This window comes from Carcharodon carcharias, chromosome 29, assembly GCF_017639515.1.
Source record: "Carcharodon carcharias isolate sCarCar2 chromosome 29, sCarCar2.pri, whole genome shotgun sequence".
Lineage (NCBI taxonomy): Eukaryota > Metazoa > Chordata > Chondrichthyes > Lamniformes > Lamnidae > Carcharodon > Carcharodon carcharias.
In genome coordinates this window covers 2,815,366-2,832,105 of record NC_054495.1, presented here as the reverse complement: position 1 = coordinate 2,832,105, position 16,740 = coordinate 2,815,366, and the positions used below count along the sequence as shown (strand labels likewise).

Genomic DNA, 16,740 nt, shown 5'->3' with positions numbered 1-16,740 from the left:
AGTGTCATTAGAACTTGTGTCCCCAGGGGACTAGCTTGGGCCTCTTAGTGGTTTAGTAACCTACCTCTAGGCCACCATTTCTCCAGAGGAGAAAGAAGGCTAACATGTGATGCTAACTGTGTTTTGCCGAGATGTTCAGAGGTGTTGATAGAGTGTTGTTCACCCTCTGGAGACTGGTTCAACAGGGAGCGTGGTGTTGAAAAAGTGGTGCAAGCTGATTTGATAAATAATTTGGAAAGGGAGTTGGACAGACACTTCAGGGTACGGAAGTTACAGGACTGCGGACAATAAGCAGAATTTAGGACACAATGGATCTGCCCATTCAAAGAGAGAATCGTGCACGATGGACTGAATGGCCTCTTTCTGTGCTGTCACTTTCTTTGGTTATTTTTCATTCATTTACAGGATGTGGGCATCACTGGTTAGACCAGCATTTATTGCCCATCCTTAATTGCCCCTGGAGAAGGTGGTTTGAGCTGCTTTCTTGAACCACTGCAGTCCCTGTTATGTACATATACCCACAGTGCTGTTAAGGAAGGAGTTCAGGAATTTGACCCAGCGACAGTGATGGAACGGCCGATATATTTCCAAGTTAGGATGGTGAGTGGCTTGGAGGGGAACTTCCAGGTGGTGATGGTCCCATGTGTCTGCTACCCTTGTCCTTCCAGATGGTGGTGCTCATGGGTTTGGAAGTTGCTATTGAAGGAGCCTTGGTGAGTTCCTGCAGTGCATCTTGTAGATGGTACACATGGCGTCCACTGTGCAGTGGTGGAGTGAGTGAATGTTTGTGGATGTGGTGCCAATCAAGGAGGGCTGCTTTGTCCTGGATGGTGTCGAGCTTCTTGAGTGTTGTGGGAGCTGCACTCACCCAGGCAAGTGGGGAGGATTCTATATCCTGCCTTGTAGATGGTGGACAGGTTTTGGGGAGTCAGGAGGTAAGTTACTCACCGCAGGATTCTCAGCCTCTGACCTGCTCTTGTAGTGACAGTATTAGAGAGATCGGGAAGGTTGTAGTGATTGAATTGAAGAGGAGTTTGTCGTGCTTTCAGATGCACCTGGGAGATGCAGTATAATGAGATGAATGCAGATTATCAAAATATTGCGAACAGGAAAATAGGAATTGCTTCATCGGTGTTTATTTAATCATTTTATTTAATTGACCATTGGGTTCACACAGTTAGGAACCAATGCGGTGTGCAGGTATCTAGTTGTTCTCCATTGTTTCCCTAATCCAGGAGATATAGTTGTAGACTTTCGTGTAGACTCCAGGGTAATTTCTCTCTGCACAGCCTATTCCCCACGAGACAATTACTTCCAACTTACCATTGCAAACCAGGGGACCCCCTGAATCCCCATTTATGTGAGGAGAACAGCATCAGGTCAGAACACAATAATAGCAACTTATATTTATATAGCGCCATTAACATCATAGAACAGCCCAAGCTACTGCACAGCAGCAGTTATCAAATAATTTGTGACCCCGAGTCACATAAAGGAGATATTAGGGACTTGTGACCAAAAGCTTGGTTATGGAGGGAGGTTTTAAGGAGCGTCTTAAAACAGGAAACAGATGGAGAGACAGGGAGGTGGAGAGGTATAGGGAGGGAATTCAACAGCTTAGGGCCCCAGGCAGCTGAAGGCACGGCAGTCAATGGTGGAGCGATGGGATTCCGGGGATGGTCAAGAGGTTGGAATTGTTGGAGTGCAGAGATCTCGGAGGGTTTTAGGGGATGCAGGAGGATACAGAGATGGGGATGGTTGTTGGTGTTGGAGGAGATTATAGAAATAGGGAGGGTTGTAGGGGCTGGAGTAGCTTACACAGAGAGGGAGGTTTGTAGGGGTTGGAGCAGGTTACAGAGATAGGGAGGGTTGTAAATGCTGGAGGAGGTTACAGAGATAGGGAGGAGTGTAGGGGCTGCGGGAGGTTAAAGAGATAGGGGGGAGTGTATGGGCTGGGGGAGGTTACAGAGATAGGGAGGGTTGTAGAGGCTGGAGGAGGATACAGAGATAGGGAGGAGTGTAGGGGCTGGGGGAGGTTACAGAGATGGGGAGGGTTGTAGGGGCTGGAGCAGATTACAGACATAGGGAGATTTGTTGGGGCTGGAGGAGGATATAGAGATAGGGAGAAGTGTAGGGGCTGGAGGATGTTACAGAGATAGGGAGGGATGTAGGGGCTGGACGACATTATAGACATTGTGTTGTAGGGGCTGGAGGAGGTTACGGGCATGGGGTGGGTTGTAGGGGCTGGAGGAGGTTACGGAGATAGGGAGGGTTGTAAGGGCTGGAGGACGTTACAGAGATACGGAGGATTGCAGGGACAGGAGGAGGTTACAGAGATAGGTAGTGTTGTAGGGGCTGGCGGAGGTTACAGATATCGGGAGGGTTGTAGGGACTGGAGGTGGTTACAGAGATAGGGATTGTTGTATGGGCTGGAGGAGGTTACAGAGATAGGGAGGATTGTAGGGGCTGGAGGAGATTACAGAGATAGGGAGGATTATAGGGGCTGGAGGAGGTTGGACCTATACCCATTGATGTTTAGAGGAATGAGTGGTGACCTTATTGAAACATAAATGAGTCTGAGGGTTGTGGATAGGGCGGACACTGAGATGATGTTTCCTCTTGGACAAATCTAAGGGGCACAGCCTCAATCGAATGGATCTTCTGCTTACGGTGCAGATCCATTGTTTCTCTCTGAGGGTCATTATTGGTTGGAATTCTCTACCCCAGAGAACAGAGGAAGCTGGGTCTTTGAATATTTTCAATGCTGAGATCGATTCTGATTGATGAGAGGGATTCAAGTATTACGGACAATTGGCAAGAACCTGGAATCAAGGCCACAGTCAGGTCATTCAACCTCACTGAATGGTTGAGCAGGTTTGAGGGACTGAATGGTCACCTCTTGCTCCTATTTCTTAAGTTCTCCTCTAGGAGATGGGGTACACCTCCCCAATACAACACCCTGGAGCTCAGAGAATAAGGCCTCATTTATTCATGAATTTTTTATTCATTCATGGGATGCGGGCATCTCTGGCTGGGCCAGCATTTATTGCCCATCTCTAATTGCCCCTCAGATAGTGGTGGTGAGCTGCCTCCTTGAACTGCTGCAGCCCATCATGTGTAGGTACACCCACAGTGCTGTTAGGGAGGGAGTTCCATTAGCATGGTAACAGTGTTGGGGGAAATACATACACAGGTGTCTCACGCTTGGTGTGTTCAATTTGGACCATGAGTCTGGGGGAATCCAGTTACTGCTCTGGAAGAATTAGGATTATATTTCCATCTGAATCTTTCTGCATTCAGTGAAACTGGGGAGGTGACAGATTTGGGGAGATTCAACAGAATGGAGAGCAAAATCTCTCGCTGTCCTGTGTTTACCAGCATGTTGCATCCTTAGGTGCTCGGAGGCAGCACAGGGACATCGAGGCACTGGAGATCAGCAGGGTACAGAACTGGGAAAGGAACACATTTCACAAAGTTTATTCAATCTGGGATTGGCTACAAAGCCAGGGATATGCAGTCACACATGTGGTCGCTGCAAAAGTCACAACTGACTGTGGGAAGGTACAGAGTGTGGGATCAGGGAGAATGTCTCCCATTAATAAACTGGAGAAATACGGAATCTGGAATAGTTGCCGATTGTATTCCTGATAACTGCCAAGAGGTATGATGCCACAATGGGTCCAAGTAGGGAAATCACAGCAATACAATCCAACAAATCACAGACACCCACTGCAACCTGTCAAATCACACACACACACCGCAATCTGTCTAATCATACACACATCGCATTCTGTCAAATCACACTCACACTCACACTGAAATCTGTTAAATCACACTCACACGGCAATCTGACAAATCAAACAAACACAGCAATCTGTCAAGTCACACACACACACGCCACAATCTGTCAAATCACACACACTGCACTCTGTCAAATCACACACATGCACACACACTACACTCTTTCAAATCGCACACACTTTGCAATCCGTCAAATCACACACACACTGCACTCTGTCGCATCACACACATTGCAATCCAACAAATCACGCGCACACACACTGCACTCTGTCAAATCACAGGCATGAAGCAGAGCTGGGTTTACTCCCAGTGTCCTGAGCTAACATTGCTCTTCCAACTTGCACCAGCCAAAGGCGACATAAAATCTTTACTGAGTTATTTACTTCACTGTTGACTGCGGTATTTGCCCTGCATCGAATGGTTTACAATGTTTGCAGCAGATATGTGAAGCAAGAGTTTGCATTTGTATAGCAACATCCACATCCTCCGGGCAACCCAAATGTGTTTCACAGACAGTGAACCATTTTTTAGTGTGTGGTCACTGTCGGGATGTGGACAATAAAAGCTTGGCAGAGAGAACGATGCCTCAAACAGCCAGTGAGTTTACTGAGCAGACAAGCTGTCCTTTCATTGAGTTTAGCTGGGATACTGACCAGGAGTCCTGTCCTCTCTGTGAGTTTAGGTGGGATACTGACCAGGAGTCCTGTCCTCTCTGTGAGTCTGGGTGGGTTACTGACCAGGAGTCCTGTCCTCTCTGTGAGTTTATTTTGGATAATGACCAGGAGTCCTGTCCTCTGAGAACTTAGGTGGGATACTGACCAGGAGTCCTGTCCTCTCTGTGAGTTTAGGTGGGATACTGACCAGGAGTCCTGTCCTCTCTATGAGTTTAGGTGGGATACTGACCAGGAGTCCTGTCCTCTGTGAGTTTAGTTGCGGGTGGGATAATAACCAGGAGTCCTGTCCTCTCTGTAAGTTTAGGTGGGATACTGACCAGGAGTCCTGTCCTCTCTGTGAGTTTAGAATTCTTGCTCTAGTTGTACAGGATTTTGTTGAGACCACACCTGGAGTAGTGTGTGCAATTTTGGCAATCTGAAATGAAATCAGTAAGTGCTGGAAATATTCAGCAGATCCAGCAGCATCTGTGCAGAGAAACACATTAACTTTTTGAGTCCATTGAATCTAGGATCAAGAGAAGGCAGTTCGCCCCTTCGAGCCTGCTCTGCCATTCATTATGATCCACTTGAAACTCTCGCACACCCTCATCCCAGAAACACATCCTTCAAGATCACGGAGGCTGGATTACAGCATGATGGATTAGTCGAGCTTGTGCTCCTTCAACAGTGGGATCTTGCCGCTTTCAACATCAATATCTCTACCTTTCAAGATAATCGTCTTTTCTAAATTCACTTATCAAAGTGAGGAACCTCACACTTCCGCACATTATATTTCAGCTATTGTTATTCCGTTGTGCAGTGTGTCTTTTCAAGAACGCTTTCATTGAATCAGAATGAGAGAGACAATCCAGGGCACTGAGTGCCTCGCACACTCGTAACCACCAACAATCTTGTCGTCATCGCGAGGGGCAGCAGCTGTGGTACCAATAGAAGAGAGATCAGTGTTAAACACTGGAGTAAACTGAGAGACAAGTAGCAGAAACAGAGAGACAGAGACAGAGGGAGAGGGAGAGAAAGAGAGAGGGAGACAGCGAGTTAAAGAGACAGTGGCAGTGAAACAGCAAGTGAGAGAGACACAGAGAGAAGAGTGAGAGAGACATAGAGAAAGGGAGAGACAGCGATTAGGAGAGACAGGCTGGGAAAGACTTCGAGAGGACGAGCAGAAAGAGTGAGAGGAAACTCGAAAGAGCCATGGGAAAGAAAGGAAGTGGGACACGTTTACCAGCAAAGCCCAGTGACACGGTGAGCAGAAGGATCTCCATCATTGCTTCAGGTTTCACGATGGCTGACTGCAGACAGCAGGGCTGTTTTAGAGGCTGTAGGAGCTCTGCTATCAGAGAATAACATGAACACAACATTCATTAATGATCACAAGACGGGCATACGTCCTTGGGAACATGAGGGGCAGGTGTGTGTTTCTCAGTTCTGTTCCCTGGGTTGTTTCAGAGGTTATTCAGTACAGTTCATGAGTGTAAATCTTCGGGTGCGACTCAGTTTACAATTTAGGTAGATTTAGAACTACAGTTGGGTTAAATAATTTTCGTATCCCGGACCGCGAAACGAAAGGCTTTAACAATAAGAATGGGATCCTTCCATGCACTGTGTGACACTGATTCAGCAAAATTATACTGGGAAACCAAGAGTTAAATTATAAGGATTGTTTACTGGTCTACTTTTGAGTTATCATGATTAAGGGGGTGATCGGATTCAGGAATTTTTCACTGATATGCAAGAATTCTCGATAGAGAGAAGCTATTTCCTCAGGTTGGTGTTGGGGCAACTCTTTCGAGTACAAACACATTTCCATCTGTTCCTATTCAGATGAAGTTACATTGTTTCATAGTTTGCCATTGTGAGATTTGAACTCTTGATCTTGGGGTTACAAGCCCAGTACCATAACCACGTGGCTATTTAGGCCAAGCCTGGTGTTGGGGCAAAGGGGAGTCCAGAACAAGGGGGCAGAATCTTAAAATTGGAGCCAGGCTGTTCAGGGGGTGATGTCAGGAAGAACATTCTTCACACAAAGGGAGTGGAAAACTGGAACTCTCCCCACCCACCCCACTCGCACAAAAAAGCATTGAGGCTGGAAGTGGTCAATTGAAAGTTTCAAAACTGAGAGTAAGGGGGAGAGGGTCCAGGATACAAGGGAGAGCTCCCCTGCTCTGATTCAAAATACTCATTGGAATTTGTACGGCAACTTGAGAGGGAAAATGCTTTAATCCCCAAGTGACGGCACCCCTGATAGGGCAGCATGTAGTACAAGGGTATCTGCTACAGCAAGGTTTAATGTGGGACTGAGAACAGTCCTGCTCACAGTGTGAAGTAAGGAGTCACATGATCAGAGTCTGGCAAGTGTTGTGTGCTGGACAGAGACTAGTGTAGAAGCCAGCATTGATTTAGCGCATAGCTTGGACCATACCCTGTATAAATGTACATTGCTATGCGTTATCAGTAAACACAATGTGCAGTCCCACATTAACCCTTGCTGTAGCAGATACCCTTGTACTACATGCTGCCCTGTCAGGGGGGGAGTCACTTGGGAATTAAAGCATTTCCCTCTCAAGTGGACGTACAAATGCCAACGAGTATTTTGAATCAGAGCAGGGGAGCTCTCCCTTGTATCCTGGACCCTCTCCTCCTTACTCTCAGTTTTGAAACTTTCAATTGACCCCTTCCAGACTCAATGCTTTTCTGTGGGAGTGGGGTGGGTGGGGAGAGTTCCAGATTCCCACCCGCCTTTGTGTGAAGAATGTTCTTCCTGACATCACCCCCTGAACAGCCTGTCTCCAATTTTAAGATTCTGCCCCCTTGTTCTGGACTCCACCCTCCCCCAACACCAACCTGAGAAAATAACTTCTATCGAGATTTCTTTCATATCAGTGAAAAAGTCCTGAATCCGATCACACCCTTAACCATCATAACTCAAAAGGAGACAAGAAAACAATCCTTGTAATTTAACTCTTTGTGTCCCAGTATAATTTTGCTGAATCAGCATAGTCACACAGTGCATGGAAGGATCCCATTCTTATTGTTAAAGTCTCTCGTTTCACAGTCCAGAAAAGGAATAATTTTTACCCAACTGTAGTTCTAAACCTACTAAATTGTAAAACGTCTCGCACCCTAAGATATACACTCATGAACTGTACTTATTGAACTCTGAAACAACCCAGGGAACAAACTGAGAAACACACACCTGCCCCTCATTTTCCCAAGGACGTATCCCCCAATTGTGATCATTAATGAATCTAGTGTTCGTGTTATTCTCTAATAGCAGAGCTCCTACAGCCTATAAAACAGCCCTGCTGTCTGCAGTCAGCCATCGTGAAACCTGAAGCAACGATGAAGATCCTTCTGCTCGCCGTGTCACTGGGCTTTGCTGGTAAACGTGTCCCACTTCCTTTCTTCCCATGGCTCTTTCGAGTTTCCTCTCACTCTTTCTGCTCCTCCTCTCGAAGTCTTTCCCAGCCTGTCTCTCCTAATCTCCCTCTCTCACTCTTTGTCTCCGTGTCTCTCACTCGCTGTCTCTCTGCCTCTCTCTCTTTGACTCGCTGTTTCTCCCTCACACTCGCTATCTCCCTCTGTCTCTCCATCTGTCTCTCTGCTGTTTGTCTCTCAGCTTTCTCCAGTGTTTAATGGTGATCTCTCTTCTATTGGTTACACAGCTGCTGCCCCTCGCGATGACGACAAGATTGTTGGTGGTTACGAATGTGTGAAGCACTCAGTGCCCTGGATTGTCTCTCTCAACGTGGGAAGGCACATGTGTGGGGGATCTCTGATCCACCCCGAATGGGTGGTCTCCGCCGCTCACTGCTATCGGGGGCAAGTACCGAGGGCTCTGCGTGAAAAGAGGTTAAAAGGTCAAAGGGAGAGTTTAAGCTTCGAACCGACAGCTTGGTTCTTGAATTTTGCAGGCTTCTCAATGAGGGTCCCAAGATTGTGTTTCCATCGTGTGGGGAAGGTTGGAACGACTGAAGCCATTGCCTTCGGTCCCCGTGACCAACTCCGTTCCCCAGTCATCGATTCCCCCCCTTCCCTTCCCTGGTCACTATCTGACCAGACCATTCTCACCCTCATTGTCCAGTTAACCCTGAGCTGAGCATCCATCCCCCTATCATCTCCATCACCAAGACAGCCCATTTCAACCTCCGTAACATCACCCCACTACGCCCTTGCCTCAGCTTATCGACTGCTGAAACCCTCATCCACCTCGAGCTCGACTACTCCAGCACGCTGTAGGCCAGCCTCCGTGATCTTGAAGGCTGTTAGAGGGATGAGGGTGTACGAGCGGCTCGAGTGGAGTGTAAAACAGTGGCACAGCGCAGTTGGTCCAAATGACCAGTTTCTGTGGTAAATTCTGATTCAATGAAAGCGTTCTCGAAAAGACACACTGCACAACGGAATAACAATAGCTGAAATATAATGTGCGGAAGTGTGAGGTTCTTCACTTTGATAAGCGAATTTAGAAAAGACGAATATCTTGAAACGTAGAAATGTTGATGTTGAAAGAGGCAAGATCCCACTGTTCAAGGAGCACAAAGAAAGCAAACAACATGTTGTCCTTTATTGCAAGGGGATTGAAGTACAGGAAAAAACAGGACTTGCGGCAATTGTACAAGGCTTTGCGGAGACTGTATCCATAACACAGCGCCTAGTTCTGGTCTCCGAAACCTCACTGCCCCATACCTAAGCTCATAGCAACTCCTGTTCCCTCATCAGCCTCTGTTGCTCGCTGATTACTGTTGGCTCCCAGTCTGCAACTCATTGACTCTAAAATTCTCATCCTTGCTTTCAAACCATTACATGATCACTTGCCCGCTCCGTACGTACCCCTCTCCATACCCTATAACCCTCCCTACCTCTGTAACCTCCTCCAGTCCCTACAACCCTCCCTACCTCAGGAACATCCTCGAGCCTCTACAACCCTCCCTGCCTCTGTACCCTCCTCCATTTGTGGCCTCTCGAGCAGCCTCATATTTTGCTGGCTCCTGTGTGCGATTCAGGAATACAGGGGGAAAGAAAATAACTTTTTCTCTAAACAGTAGTGGAGTGGAATTATGAGACCCACACACAAATACCCCTCCACCCCGAAGACCTTCAGATGATAAACTGTTGGACGTATTGACACTGAATTGGGAGTTAAGGGACTGAGGGATATTCAGAAAGGGCTGTGAACTGGGACTTAACATTTACCATTGGCAACAAAAATGGAGGATGGGCCCAAGAGGCCTCTCTTCCTGTCTTCCCAAGTGGTCACGAGCCCTTATCATTGCCCTGTGGAAAACAGACTAGCATTCCCTTTACTGTCATTCCAAGCCCAGGAAGCTGACAGGGAACAGGCGAGTTAGCGCTGCGCGCCAATGGGCTGAAGCAAGTTGGCCACCGGTCAAGCACAGTCACGCTCTAAGCTGGTTCTCTATCTTATTCCTAGTGGTATCCAGGTGCGTCTGGGGGAGCACGACATCACGGCCAGAGAGGGCACCGAGCAATTCATTAGAGCCGCCAGAGTCATCAGACACCCCGGGTTTAACTATCGCACCCTGGACAACGACATCATGCTGATCAAACTGTCAAAACCTGCCGCACTCAACAGCAACGTGGGGACCATCGCACTGCCGAGAAGCTGTGCCTCTACCGGGGAATATTGCCTGGTATCCGGCTGGGGAGACACCGAGTCCCACGGTAAGGGGCAGAGAGGGAGCTGACTCGACCAGAGTCTCTGCGAGTGCTCGCTGGGGGTGTGTGGGAGGGAGGTCAGGGTTTAGCAATGGGCCGGAAGATGAAGCTCTTACGCTGAGCTGTACCGAGAGCAATAATCCCACAGGGTCTTCAGTAAACAGGCCAACATTTATCAGCAAAGAACGTTCCTCACCTTGAATGCGGCCGGCGTCTCTTCCTGTTGATGTAGCGCAAACTCCCGTCTCTCTCGAGCGCCTCGTCCCTTCACCCGACCCATTACCCTGACACCCAGCGCATGTCGACCTCCAGCTAAATGCCGCAGCTTCTGTGCTTGGCTGTGCACAGAATGATCCCACAAATAGCGCTGAGAGTCACGGCTGGTCGACCTGCTCTCAGTCGTGTTGGGGTGGTGTGGTGAGGTGGGTGTGGGGTGAGGTGGGGTGGGGTGGTGGGATTGGTGTGGGGTGAGCTGGGGTGGGGGTGGTGGGTGCTAATGATGGTCCAGCGAGGGCACCCTGCTCTCCCTCAACCATCCCACAGGTCCTTCCACATCCAGCCGAGCTCATGGCAGAAGGTCTCGGTTTAGAGCCTTGTGGAAGGTGCTGACCAGTCATAGTACGGTGCCCCTCCACCCCCGCCTCCTGAACCCTCCCCCTACCCAGCCCCCCGCCTCCTGCACACTCACCCCCACCCACACCCAGCCCCCGCATCACCCTGAAATGTGAGCAGAGATTACGATGCATTGAGGGTTGGCAGCTGTGACGCTCTGACCCTGAGATAAGACTATGAAGCTTTCCCCTATGGATCTCAGGCAGCCGCTAAGTGTTGTGTCACCCAGTGCGAAGGACCCTCTGCTTGGAACCGGGGGAACTTGGGTTTGAACCTTCACTCCAGAAAGCTGAGCCCTCCTGGTGTCCGCACCAAGGGAGTGCTGCACACCCAGCGGTGCTGTCTTTTTCAGGTGAGACGCTTCCTTGCCCAGTCCCTCGCCTGGTCTTCTCAGGCCGGTGTGAAAGATGTCCCAGCCCCTACATTTTGGAGAAGAGAGGGAGGGAGCTGCGCCCTGTGACCTGGACCAATGGGCATCCCCCACCCCCCCAACCCCCAACCCCCCACCACCACCACCAACACCGAAACAGATCTTCAAGTAATTATCTCTTTGCGGTTTGCGGGATCTTGCTGTGCACAAACCAGCTGCTCTGTCTCCTGCAATCCAAGACTTTGAAAAGTGCGTCACTGGCTGTGAGGTGTTGTGAGAAGGTCTGAGGTTGTTTTGGAAATGCGCGGTCATTCGTTGGAAGTGGGAATGTGCAGCATCGAATGTTTTGACCCCCACGTAGGTGTGGATAAGCTAGTGCGCCCTCTAACCTCTAACCTTTGTTTTGATTTAGTGGTCAGCAGGGACCGGCTGCAGTGCCTGGATGCGCCGGTTCTCAGCAATGCCGCTTGTGAAGGTTCCTACCCTGGGTTGATCACCAACAACATGATGTGCGTCGGTTATCTGGGTGGCGGGATGGATTCTTGCCAGGTACGGGCCCTTGGACAATACGAGACAGCCCAGAGAGACCCCCCCCCCCCCCTGCCTATCACGGGGGGGAGGGGAGCTGGGGTAAAGGCGGTAAGAGCGGGGCTCAACTGGATTGCTCCCTGCGAGAGCCAGCATGCACAGGATGGACCGAATGGCCCTTCCTCCTGAACCATGTACTTAACGTCCTCCAGAACCTACAACCCTCTTTATCTCCGTAACCTCCACCAGCCTCTACAACCCTCCCTATATCTGTAACCTCCTCCAGTCCCTACAACACTGCCTATCTCTGTAAATTCCTCCAGCACCTACAGCCCTCCCTATCACTGTAAGCTTCTCCAACCCCTACAACCCTCCCTATCTCTGTAACCTCCTTCAGCCCCTAAAGCCTCCCTATCTCTGTAAACCCCTCTAGACCTTACAACCCTCACTATCTCTTTTACCCCACTCCAGTCCGTACAACCCTCCCTATCCCTGTAACCTCCTCCAGCCCCTATAACCCTCCGAGATCTCTGTGCTCCTCCAATTCCAGCCTTGTAACCATTCCCCGATTCCCATCGCTCCACCATTGTGGCCGTGCCTTCAGTTGCCTGGGGCCTAAAGTTGTTGAATTCTGTCCCTAACCCTCTCCACCTCTCTCTGTCTCTCTCTTGTTCATGTGCTCTCTCTCTCTCCTCCTTTAAGACTCTCCAGCCTTTTTGACTGAGCTTTTGATCACCCTCCCTGATATTTCCTTTCGGGTCTCCATGTCAAATGTTGTCTGATTAACGTTGCTGTGAAGCTTCTTGGGGACGTTTTACTACGACACAGCCACTATATAAATGCAAGGTGAACCGGGGGGAAGCTGTGCCATGTAAGGTTGGTCAATATTCGGTGTGTTTGAATGTTTGCGGTGAGCACGCGGGTTTCGAACTCTCTTTAAGCGCTGACCTCACCATGCGGAGCTGCTGATGGATTTGATGTGCTGTTCTTCCACAGGGAGACTCCGGTGGTCCCGTCGTGTGTAATGGAGTGCTCCAGGGCATCGTGTCCTGGGGGTACGGCTGTGCAGACAGAGGCTACCCCGGAGTCTACACCAAGGTCTGCAATTACATGTCCTGGATCCAGGACACCATCACCGCAAACTGAGCTCATCACTTGGTAGGGAAGAAACCTCCAATCTAATATGGTGCTGAACAATTCTCTGCTCCACGTCCTAGGCCTGACCTTTCTGTGCCAGCTCATGTAAAAAATCAATAAAATAAATTGCAAAAATACACCACACTTTGTCTTTTCCAGTCTGAGGAACGCTCACCCTCAATGTTCTCCCCTCCACTTGATCGCATCAACTTGGCTCCTGTTCGCTTGAGTTTACTAACTGAGTGGTTGAAGATGATCAAAGGATTCGATAGGGTCGATAGAGAGAAGCTATTTCCTCTGGTGGTGGGGGGCTGGTGGGAGGGGGAAAGAGTCCAGAACAAGGGGGCAGGACCTTAAAATTTGAGCCAGACCGTTCAGGGGGTGATGTCACTTCTTTACACAAAAATCTGGAACTCTCTCTGCCAGCCCCCATCCCCCAAAACCCCATTCCTCCCGCCCTGCTCAAAGGGTCTGTGGGTGCTGGGTGCCACCAATGATAATGCGATTGAATGGCAAGGAGCGATAGTTGGATTCTGTCTATTGGAGATGGTCATTGCCTGACACTTGTGTGGCGTGAATGTTACTTGCCACTTGTCAGCTGAAGCCTGGATATTGTCCAGGTCTTGCAGCATTTGGACATGGGCTGCTTCAGTATCTGAGGAGTCGCGAATGGTGCTGAACATTGTGCAATCATCAGCGAACATCCCCACTTCTGACCTTTTGATGGAAGGAAGGTCATTGATGAAGCAGCTGAAGATGGTTGGGCCGAGGACACTACACTGGGGAACTCCTGCAGTGATGTCCTAGACCGCTGATGACCTACCTCCAACGACCACAACCATCTTCCTTTGTGCTCGGTATGATTCCAGCCAAGTGGTTATGGTACTGGGCTTATAACCCCAAGATCAAGAGTTCAAATCTCACAATGGCAAACTATGAAACAATGTAACTTCATCTGAAACAGAGGGAAACAGGTTTACTCAAAAAAGAGTATCAAGAGTTCAGATCTCACAATGGTAAACTATGAAACAATGTAACTTCATCTGAAACAGATGGAAATGGGTTTGTACTCGAAAGAGTTACATGGACTCATTGAGCTGATTGGCCTCCTTCTGTGCTGTAATTACTTGATTGACCCTATATCACCATCTATAGTATGATTCCAATCAGTGGTGAGTTTTCCCCTTTATTCCCAACTGACTCCAGTTTTGCTAGGACTCCTTGATGCTACACTCGGTCAAATGCTGCCTTGATGTCAAGGGCAGTCACTCTCACCTCACCTCAGCAATTCAGCTCTTTTGTCTGTCTTTTTGCCAAGGCTATAATGAGGTCAGAGTTTGAGTAACACTGGACTGCAAAGGGACTTGGGAGTCCTAGTCATGGATTCTCTTAAGGTTAACTTGTAACTTGAGTCGGTAATTAGGAAGGCAAATGTAATGTTGGCATTTATTTCGAGAGGACGAGAATATAAAAGCAGGGATGTGCTGCTGAGACTTTATAAGGCTCTGGTCAGACCACATTTAGAATATTGTGAGCAATTTTGGGCCCCATATCGCAGGAAGGATGTGCTGGCACTGGAGAGGGTCCAGAGGAGGTTTACGAGAACGATCCCAGGAATGAAAGGCTTAACATATGAGGAACGTTTGAGGACTCTGAGTCTATACTCAATGGAGTTTAGAAGGATGAGGGGGGATCTGATTGACAATTACAGAATACTGAAAGGCCTGGATAGAGTGGACGTGGGGAAGATGTTTCCATTAGTAGGAGAGACTAGGACCCGAGGGCACAGCCTCAGAGTAAAGAGAAGACCTTTTAGACCAGAGATGTGGAGAAAAATATTTAGCCTGAGAGTGGTGAATCTATGGAATTAATTGCCACAGAAGGCTGTGGAGACCAGGTCATCGAGTGCATTTAAGACTGAGATAGATAGGTTCTTGATTAGTAAGGGGTACATAGGTTACGGGGAGAAAGCGTGAGAATGGGGTTGAGAATCTTATCAGTCATGACTGATTGGAGGAGCAGACTCGATGGGCTGAATGGCCTAATATCTGCTCCTATGTCTTATGGTCTTAAGGGTTCATGCCAGTGTTGTATGGGCCTACACTGCCTTGGGTTTAGCAGAATGAGATCTGAGCTCATTGATGCACAGAAAATTTTCAGGGGGTGAGGCAGGGTCGATGCTGAGAGGCTGTTTGCCCTCCGCACACACACCCACCCCAGATCCCTCAAACCACACCACCGGCCGGAGAATCTCAAATTCGGGAGCGGGCACAGTCTCAGGATAAGTGGAATGAAATGAGTAGAAATTTCTTCAATTGGAGGGTTTGTGAACTTTGGAATTCTCTCCTCCCCTGAGAGCTGTGGATGCTCTGTCGTTGAGTCTATTCAACACTTGAGGTCGAGAGACTTTTGGACACTAGTGGAGAGGGTGGGAAAGAGGAACAGAGGGAGAAGATCAGCCCTGATCTGACTGAATGGGGATGCAGGCTTGAGGCACTTTGGGAGATGCTAAGGTCAAGAAAGGTGACATAAAAGTCCTTCAATCTTTCCTGCAGCCCCAATGCGTTTTGGTTAAAATGCTGGTTATAACTATTTACATGCAGTTAATATTCATATTCTATACTCCACTGCTGTCCAGACCATTATCTTGGGCACTCACAATCGGCTGATCCCTTCCTTCTGAGGCGAAACCTGATGTCCAGACAGCAGGTTGAGATGGACAATCCGACAAACACATCTCCTTCAACCTCAAAACTCAAGTTGCAGATTTGACTATTCATAAGCGCCCTTGGACCAGCCTCACAAATTTCATCCTCCCTCAATGTCCGGGGAAACAAAACTCTGTTGTATCCCGTGTCCTAACGGACACCAACTTCCCCTGTAACCCTCCCTCTCTCTGTAACTTCCTCCAGCCTCTATAACCTTCCATATCTCTGTAAACTCCTCCAGCTCCTACAAGCCTCCCTATTTCTGTAACATCCTCGGGCCCGTACAACCCTCCCTATCTCTGTAACCACCACCGGCGCCTACAGCCCTCCCTATCTCTGTAACTGCTTCCAGACCCTAAAACCCTCTGAGGTCTCTGCGCTCCTCCAATTCCGGCCTCTTGACCAACCCCCGATTCCCGTCGCTCCACCATTGTGGCCGTGCCTTCAGCTGCCTGGGACCCTAAGGTATTGAATTCACTCCCTAAATCTCTCCACCTCTCTCTGTCTCTCTCTTGTTCACGTGCTCCCTCTCTCTCTCCCCCTTTAAGACGCTCCAGCCTTTTTGATCGAGCTTTTGATCACCCATCCCTAATATTTCCTTTCCGGTCTCCATGTCAAATGCCGTCTGATTAACGTTGCTGTGAAGCTTCTTGGGGACGTTTTACTACGACACAGCCACTATATAAATGCAAGGTGAACCGGGGGGAAGCTGTGCCATGTGAGGTTGGTCAATATTCGGTGTGGTTGAATGTTTGCGGAGAGCACACGGGTTTCGAACTCTCTTTAAGCGCTGACCTCACCATGCGGAGCTGCTGAAGGATTTGATGTGCTGTTCTTCCACAGGGAGACTCCGGTGGTCCCGTCGTGTGTAATGGAGTGCTCCAGGGCATCGTGTCCTGGGGGTACGGTTGTGCGGACAGAGGCTACCCTGGAGTCTACACCAAGGTCTGCAATTACATGTCCTGGATCCAGGACACCATCGCCGCAAACTGAGGTCATCACTTGACGGGGGTGGGCCCTCCGATCTAATATGGTGCTGAATAATTCTCTGCTCCACGTCCTAGGCCTGACCTTTCTGTACCAGCTCATGGAAAGAATCAATAAAAAACATTGCAAAAATACACCACACTTTGTCTTTTCCAGTCTGAGGAACTCCCACCCTCAATGTTCTCCCCTCCCCTTGATCGCATCAACTTGGCTCCTGTTCGCTTGATTTTACTAACCGAGCGGTTGAAGA

The 16,740-nt window shown here is 49.0% G+C and overlaps 1 protein-coding gene across 1 annotated transcript; it reads left to right on the top strand.

Moving 5' to 3' along the window:
- Positions 1-7,814: 7,814 nt before the first annotated feature.
- Positions 7,815-12,804, top strand: LOC121270975 (trypsin-like). The gene is made up of 5 exons (XM_041176652.1): positions 7,815-7,854; positions 8,138-8,294; positions 9,904-10,154; positions 11,543-11,679; positions 12,655-12,804. The coding sequence occupies exons 1-5, from the start codon at positions 7,815-7,817 to the stop codon at positions 12,802-12,804; spliced, it is 735 nt and encodes a 244-aa protein (XP_041032586.1).
- Positions 12,805-16,740: the final 3,936 nt, after the last annotated feature.

What these genes read in the sequence shown, in the direction of transcription:
- LOC121270975 (XM_041176652.1), top strand. Translation starts at nt 7,815, where the DNA reads ATGAAGATCCTTCTGCTCGCCGTGTCACTGGGCTTTGCTG. An exon ending in GCCGCTCACTGCTATCGGGG is followed by an intron (nt 8,295 to 9,903) that starts GCAAGTACCGAG and finishes TCTTATTCCTAG; the next exon opens with TGGTATCCAGGTGCGTCTGG. An exon ending in GCGGGATGGATTCTTGCCAG is followed by an intron (nt 11,680 to 12,654) that starts GTACGGGCCCTT and finishes GTTCTTCCACAG; the next exon opens with GGAGACTCCGGTGGTCCCGT.